Genomic DNA, 8,043 nt, shown 5'->3' with positions numbered 1-8,043 from the left:
AAAAAAAAAAAAAAAGATTATAGGTACTTCATACCTATAATCACAGCACTTTGGAAGGACTAGGCAGGAGGAATCCCTGAGACCCAGGGTTTGAGACTAGCCTGGGAAACACAGAGAGACTTCACCTCTTAATAAAAAAAGCCACGTATGGTGTTGTAAATTTGTAGTACTTGAGAGGCTAAGGGGGAGGATCACTTAAGCCCAGGAGTTTGAGGCTGCAGTGAGCTATGATTTGCTACTGCACTTTAGCTTAGGTGATAGAGCAAGATCCTGACTTTAAAAAAAAAAAAGTTATGAAAATAAAAGGATCTGAAATTCTCATATTATCTAATCCTAAAAGTCTGAAGTCTGAGTTATTACAGAGGAAGAGGCCAGGAGCACCTGTGATCATCTCACTTACTTCCTGATCTCTCGAGAATAATAGCTCACCTACAGCTCTGTTGAGTTGGACATGTGGTTCCCCTCACAACCATGGTTCTCCATAGCGTATCACTCTTTTGGGGGGCAGAAGCTTGGAGCACTTCTAAAGCTGTTCTCATCTTGTTGTCTGAATTCACTGTAAAATGAATTGTTTAATGAACTACAGTGATATATGGAATATTACGGGAAACTGAGATTAGAGGTAGGTACTCTGTCCCATATGTTACAGCAAGGAAACTGCAGATGCCTTCTAACTGCAGTATTAAAGAGCTTGAAAGAATTAAAGCTAGTCCTTTTCTAACTTACGGTTTCCTCTAGCTATCTATACAAAGGTAAGGTGGGCTATGAGTATACATAAGGCACTTAGAAAGCTCAGGGACAGGGTGGCACCTGTGGCTCAGTAAGTTAAGGTGCCGGCCCCATATACCGAGGGTGGCGGGTTCAAACCCAGCCCCGGTCAAACTGCAACAACAACAGAAAAAATAGCCGAGCGTTGCAGCGGCTGCCTGTAGTCAAGGAGGCAAGTGAATTGCCTAAGCCCAGGAGTTGGAGGTTGCTGTGAGCTGTGATGCTACAGTACTCTACTGAGGGCCATAAAGTGAGACTTGCTCTCTACAAAATTAAAATTAAAAAGAAAAAGAAAGCTCAGGGACAGCATTTGGCAGGTATCTGCCTCTTCTGTGCTTGCTATACAATACCTAAGATGGTTTATTTATATACAAATTATCTCTCAGCTATGGTCTCCAGCAGCAGCCCAAGATACTGTTGTCTACTAAATCACCCTGATTCCTGGCCCCCCTCCCAGCTTAAGAGTTGTACACAGAAACACTGACACCAGAGTTACCCATAATCCCCCCTACTGATACAAATAAAATTCTAATTGTTTTATTTCTGGGAGACCCTCGCAAATCCCAAATGGCTGGAATCAAGTTGGACTTGATTTCATGTGGGCCAGAACTAGAGAGGTGAAGTTAAGTATAATCTGACACCAAAATCATCCCCACAATGCACTATCCCTTCCCATTCAGTAAGCCCTGAAAGGACTCAAATGGACAAGTCTCCTGCTTACAGGATTATAAGTGAACTTGGCTGTGGACCATTAGCAGAAATCTTGGCTTCTCATCTGGGGAGCCAGCCAAATTTGAGAAGTTAGCTCAACAAGGAAAGGCAGCAGTTCACTGCCTGGTAGAAAGCCTGGGCTGGGGACTGCTGTTCTCAAAGTAGTGGATGGAATTTCTGTAGTAGTTCCAGGCCCAATTTAACTAGCAGAAGAGTGGAATCTTATACCAATCCCTGCTGCCATGTCCATCCCTGAGCTGCTACGAGAGTCAATTTTACAGCTCTCAAAGACAATGGCAAGGATGTTATTTTTCTCTCCCCTAAGCCTCATTTGAAAGAGCCAGTTAAAAACATGCAGAACCAACATACATAATTCCAGACAACTCTGAATTAAATGGTATTGATCACTAGTGTTTTGAAAGATCACATTACACAAGGCTAAGAATTTTCTTTGGGAAACATTTCCAAACCACAGATTTATCCAGCCTGATAACTTAGCCTCCTTCATGGAGGGCTAGTTGGCAGGCTTACCACTGCTTTGTTAATGTCATCACTTGCTGGCAACCCTTTCTCAAAGGGCCAAAATTTCAGAGTCAAAAAAGAAAAACTGGGTGAAGACTCCCAAGGTAAGGCATCTAAGATCTCCCACAAATTCGAAACTAGATTATTGAACAAATAAAAGTCAACTCAGATGAGCCAGCTTTCTCTCCTGTGTACTGAGAACAATGTTTGATAATGAAAATGGATGATACCAAAAGTACCCTGTGGAATTAATTAGGCACTATTCTAGGAGACAACAGAGGCATTCCTGGGCTGAAGAGCAGCCCCCCAAATGCCTCCACCGTACATCTATGGGAACAGTGGCAGCAGGGGATGCTGCCTGTTCTTCAAACACACTGGATTTGTACATCTGGGTTTCTGCCAGCAAACCCTTTCTCGAGGGCATCCCAGACTAATAGAAATACTAAGGGGTTATGTAGTGGCCTACAGATGCTAAATAGCAACTCCCCCACCAAATCACTTCCAGCTTTGACGTCTCTGCCAAGGTTTTTACTCAGCCTCTCAGTTTTATTTCTATCAACTTTCCACACTGGCAGCCAGAACAAAAATCTTCACCTACAATTTGTTCATTTTTGACACTTACCAAGCATGTGTATCTTAAGTGTTGTTAAATGTTGAAGGCAAACATTATTTTGTTAGCCAAGAGGTTGCTAAACTGGCAGGAGGTCATTCAAACTAAGGAGGTCTGTTCAAAACTTTTGGGGGAGGAGGGGAATCTCTTGAAATTATTTCCTTCCATCTCATTGCACAGAGAACACATCTTTGTTCAAGCGTTACGTCAGTCAGCAACCTTATTTCCTCCAAGTTTTAGGCAAGCAGAATGGGGATATAAATGCTTCATCATTCAAGGATGAAGGTTCTCTAGAACAATTTCTTGCATCTGACCCTTGTAATAGGGTTAGCTATCAGTCTGTACTCAATCTCAGTTCAGAAAGTTCTCAACATACAGGGAATTAAGAGTTTTCCACCAAATATTTACTGCCTTTTATAATTTAAAGCTTGCATTTTAGAGGAAAATAGTGCTGCTTGTATTATCAAGCTATTCATATTAACACTAAAGACACAGAATACAGAGGTCCAAAATTCTCATCATAAAAGATCTACTCTTATTTCTAATAAGTAAGAACCAGATAGAATAAAGCTAAATTTCTAAGCAACTTGAAATATTCATTTTAATCAACATGAAAATTATAAAATGAAATAATGGGCACCCAGGATGAGATGAACTCGCTAAGGTCCCTAACTGAAAGATATTAATTTCAATTTCCCAACATCTCTCCAGCTTGTAGCCAATTGCCTGGAATATATTTCCAAAGTTACCTAATGTGTACATTTGTTTTCAAAACTTTTCCTATCATATGGTGCCTTAAGGATCTTGAGAATACTATTATCCAAACATGGCATCATACTATAGCCATTTAAGAAGAAGAATGCTTTTGTAAGGAAATTTTAATTGAAAACCAAGTTGGATTGTTTGGTGAACTTCTTCATAGTTACTTGAAAAAAAGACTCTTTTGAATGTTAAAAACATTTTTAACTAGCAAACAGGCATATTTAAGAAATAAACTTGGCATTTCTGTTATCAATGTCAACATTCTAAGCAGAAAGTATATGAACTCTGCAGCACTTATGCCATTCACCTGATTCCAGGTAAAACAGTTTTCTGCGTGAATTACAATCTCACAGGCAACCAAGCCCATTTTATCTGAATACAGTACAATCCTAAAGAAGCAAAGAGCTCTGAGAAGCTAAACACATTTCATACCAGAAAGTTCCAGGAGTGGAATTGCACACATCTTTTCTTATCCCACAATAGGTATACTGTAACTGCAACACATTCAGGTGCCATGAAGGACATTAACTGGAAATGGACTTGTGTTTTCTGACCAACACATTAATACTACACTTCCCCTACCTTCACTTTTCTGCAAAGAAATTACCCAAAGAGAAATAAAGCAAAGGATTACTTGCATAAAATATACCTGTCCCAGAAATTAATCTTTAGAATATAACCATTTCCCTCCAAAAAATAATAAAAATACTATAACCTCTGTGGGATTCTATGACATATTATATTTAGTAATAAGATATCATTTGGGGTTACTTCCTTTAATAAAGCTTACTAGTCACTGGAGAAGCTATTTTCTGTTTGTACTGAAGCAACAGGAAAAATAATCGTCAAATTAGTTTCACTTTCTATTATAGTTAGCCTCACTTCCCAACTCTGTGCTTGCTCAGTAGTCTACATTTCTCATGCAGTTAGGCTTGACACTGTAAAACAAGAACCAATGTCTCTTTTTACTTTAGGACTACAGAACCTTTTCCAAATAACTTTAAAAAGTTCTTCTCTATCCCTAAATATTTGATTGTTCACAGCCCATGCCTTCTTAACTTTTTTTCTATAGCAAAACTTAGAAACAGCTTCCTCCTAAAATTAAAAAATATGTATTTATCTATACAAAATCTCAAGAAGCAGATGCATTCATGAAGGGGGAAAAATGGAATCCTTTTTACCCTATGCATTCACAATAATTGTTTGCTATACTACAAAATTTGTCTGTAACACATCTGCTTTTGCTCTCTATGCTGCTGTGATTATCTTGTACCAGAAAAATTTAGAAGTTTCAACAAATAGATGTGTCAAATTACAAAGGGTCAAATCTACTTCCCTTGCCAACCCCACAAAATCAAAAAGAGAATTCTAGGTATCTTAAAAGCAAACTAAAAACATCTAGACAACACAACGAGATTAGCATTCTGAGAGCAGAAACACTTTAATAATAAACAAATTTACATCAGTGCCCATGTGGATAATTATTTGGAAAAGCAGAAAGCTTTCAAGAACTGTGAGCCAAATGTTCACAAAGAAAACTTTTCTCTCACTGGAAAGCCAATATTAATTTCAATCCAAAGGATGATTCTGCAAAGGAAACCTAACCAGTCCTTACCCACCAACCCTGATCAAACTCAGAGGCAGATTTTACAACTAGAGACTTGGAGGAAACAAAATGTTTAAAATTGACTGAGCCCCAAATATGAAGGATAACAGTAAATGAAAAAAAGGAATTTGAATATATGTGTAAGTATGTAACAATACTTTAAAGAGAAATAAAACAAATTATTTTTAATAACAGGAACAATTTTTAAGAGCCCTGGAACACGGGCATCCTTGATTTTATAGAAACAGCAACTCTCAATAAATATAAATTTTCTTAATGACAACCTGCAAAATCTTTGCTTGCTCTAATGAAGAGCAAGTACAACTTGCCTTTATACTGCAGTTATTAAATGCTTATATTAGAGGTCAAAGTGGCATCCTGCAAACTCTAAAAACACCCAAGCGGCTGTTCCACTTATCATTTAAAAATATTAAAAATCAGAAAAATAACATAACATTTGTATTTCTAATCTTTCTTTAAAAAATAGGAAGATCTGGCAACATCGAGCTCTCACTCTCATGGAATAACCACTGGAATGACTGCCCTTTTAGAACAGCCATATACTTTCCAGTACCCAGGTTCTCACCTCTTCCCTCTATCTTAGACAGGGTCTCACTCTGGCGCCCTGCCTTGGCTAGAGTGCAGCAGAGCCATCATAGCTCACTGGACCTCAAACTCCTGGGCTCTAGTGACCCTCTTGCCCCAGTCTCCCAAGTAACTGGGACTATGGGTGTGGACTACTATGCCAGGCTAATTTTTCTATATATTGTAAAGACCGGGTCTCATTGAGGCTGGTCTGGAACTTCCGACCTACAGCAATCCTCCTGCCTTGGCCTCCCAGAGTGACAGGATCACACATGTGCGCCACCATGCCTGGCTCTTTTTTATTCTTGACTGTCTTCCTGGTTGGCCCACAAGGGCATTTCAATTTCTGACCTCCATTCTATATACTTCTTACTGTTCCTATGATATACTTGTTTCTCTTCCCCATCTGATTCTGATTTATTCTGTGTCTACTCTTTCTCTTTTTCTCCAATCACAAAACACCCACATTACTGTTTTAGCCTCCAAAAACATGAGATTAGAGCATATCTGAAAGCCACAGAACCGTCTGAGAACATGAACATCAAAACCCTAAGAAATCATTTGTAATATTATATAGTCTCACCCATCACCTTCCAGCAAAGCTGTCTCAGCAATGTCAGTTTCCTTCAACAACTGTTTTTCTTTCTAACTTTCCTTCTACTCAAATATAAAGAGTCAGACCACAATAACCTATCAGTGACACTTTTATAATTCAGCCCTTGGCTCGTCTACATTTCCAACTTTTGCATCAAAATACCATGCTATGTTAGATCCTGTGGGTTTACAGCAGACACACGACTTGGTTAAAGGTGATTACTGCATGTGGCTTCAGCTTCACACTACTATGTAGATATGGTTTAAAACCTATTTGTTCCTAAGTAAATCTTCTGACCACTTTGCCCTGAAATACTACTACCATTTACTTTAGAATGCTGTTATTTCTCACGTCCTATTTACATAGAGGCAGGGGTGCCCACCATCAGAAAACTACAGAACAATTCAGTTCTTTGATACGACTCCTCTCACTCACCTATAGTCCCTGAAATTTATCACCTGAGAATCTGGAATTTTAGGATTTGGAAGTCTCCTCCCGCCCCAGCATCGGTCCCACCTCACCTTAGTGGTTAACAGAAGAGTTTACTACAATATCAAAGGTAACAGAACAATCTCTTTTTCTCTCAGACCCCAAAAAGGACTAGAACTGAACAGAAATGAAAATGAAATGGAGAGTAGGAGACGTACCGCAGATTGAAACCTCGGTTGCTCTTCCTGGAATAAGAGAGAGAAAAAAAATAGAAAATAAAGAAGTTATTTTTACACTTAACATTCAATAATAAGAAAGAAAATGCCGGCGCCAAAGGAAGCGGCGGGTGGGGAGTCAGCCCGGCACCCCCTCCCTTTCTCCCTCTCCACCCTTTGCCCCCACCCTCGGCAGGATCCGGTAGCTGGGTAGGGGGGTACCGAGCGCCGCCCCTCCTTCCGGGATCCAGCATGGGCCAGAGGGGTCCTTAGGACTATCTGCTCCCCTCGGACCCGGCTCGGGCATCCAGGCACTCCCAACTCCTCTCTGCTCTCCCTTACCCCCCAGGATCCGCGGGTCACAGTAGGAGGGGGTTCCAGACCCAAGAGACAGGTCTTGGGCACAGTCTCCTTCCCAGGGATCCGGACAATGGGATCCTAGCCGCCCCCCATCCTTGTGCCTCGAATCCTAAGCCGGGTAGGGAGGGAGCAGGAGACCGCAGCACCTTCATCCACAGGAGAAGGTAGGGGTCCCAGAGGCCGCGTGTCTCTTCCCCACCTCCAGCCCCAGGAGGCCGCTCCGGCCAGGAGCCCCCGACGGGAACGAGCCGGGAGCGCGACAGAGGCAGTCCCGCCCCGGAGGGAAGGGGAAGGAAGCGGCGGCGGCCCGGCCCCCTCCCGCCGTCGCCCAGCTGAGAGCCCCAGCCGCTGTCCCCGCCTGACAACCCGCACGGGAAGGAAGAAGCCCCGGGACTCACGTCGCTCTCCACCTCGATGTCATCGTTATCGCTCATTTCCTACGGCCCAGGGAGCGGCCACTGCAGCGGCGGCGGGGAGGGGAAGGGGTGGAGGGGAGGGGGAAGTCACCGACAACAACAAGCTGAGTCCCCCCCACACACACTCACTCACTCACTCGCTCTCTCACTCACACGCTCACACACAACACGGCTAAGAACCACCTCCTCACTGCAGGACCGGATCAACGGCGGCACGCACGCCCGGTCCGCCCCTCGCCACGTGACGGGGCTCGTCACGCTGGGGCAGCCGAGACTTGTAGTTTTTCTCCCTCTGACTGACGGCCCATCTAGCTGCAAAAAACTACAACTCCCATAAGGCCAGTGTGTTGTCCGGCTTGTTGACGGAGCCCAGGGCGCCTGCGTGTCCCGGTAACTGGGTGGGGAGAGATGTGGCGTGGCGCCTCCTGGGAGTCGTAGTCCGCAGACCGCGAGTTGTCAGGAGG

At 42.7% G+C, this 8,043-nt stretch overlaps 1 protein-coding gene across 5 annotated transcripts in view; it reads right to left on the bottom strand.

Annotated features, from left to right (window-relative positions):
* Nucleotides 1-7,798, bottom strand: part of MAX (MYC associated factor X) — a 29,245-nt gene extending 21,447 nt beyond the window's left edge. For 2 of the 5 annotated variants that reach the window (XM_003797390.2, XM_023517639.1), the window contains exons 1-2: nt 7,562-7,798; nt 6,807-6,833 (exon numbers count right to left, since the gene is read on the bottom strand). In XM_003797390.2, coding sequence (XP_003797438.1) covers nt 6,807-6,833; nt 7,562-7,597 — 63 coding nt within the window. In that variant the 5' untranslated portion in view covers nt 7,598-7,798. Of the gene's footprint in view, nt 1-6,806; nt 6,834-7,309; nt 7,361-7,561 lie in introns of those variants that run through there. The other 3 variants (XM_023517637.1, XM_003797391.2, XM_012809874.1) reach the window with 3 other exon arrangements.
* Nucleotides 7,799-8,043: the final 245 nt, after the last annotated feature.

The sequence above is a fragment of the Otolemur garnettii genome, unplaced genomic scaffold (assembly GCF_000181295.1).
Source record: "Otolemur garnettii isolate 467f Iridium unplaced genomic scaffold, OtoGar3 scaffold00115, whole genome shotgun sequence".
Classification (NCBI taxonomy): Eukaryota; Metazoa; Chordata; class Mammalia; order Primates; family Galagidae; genus Otolemur; species Otolemur garnettii.
The sequence above is the reverse complement of the archived record's forward strand: the minus strand, read 5'-3'. Positions and strand labels throughout refer to the sequence as shown.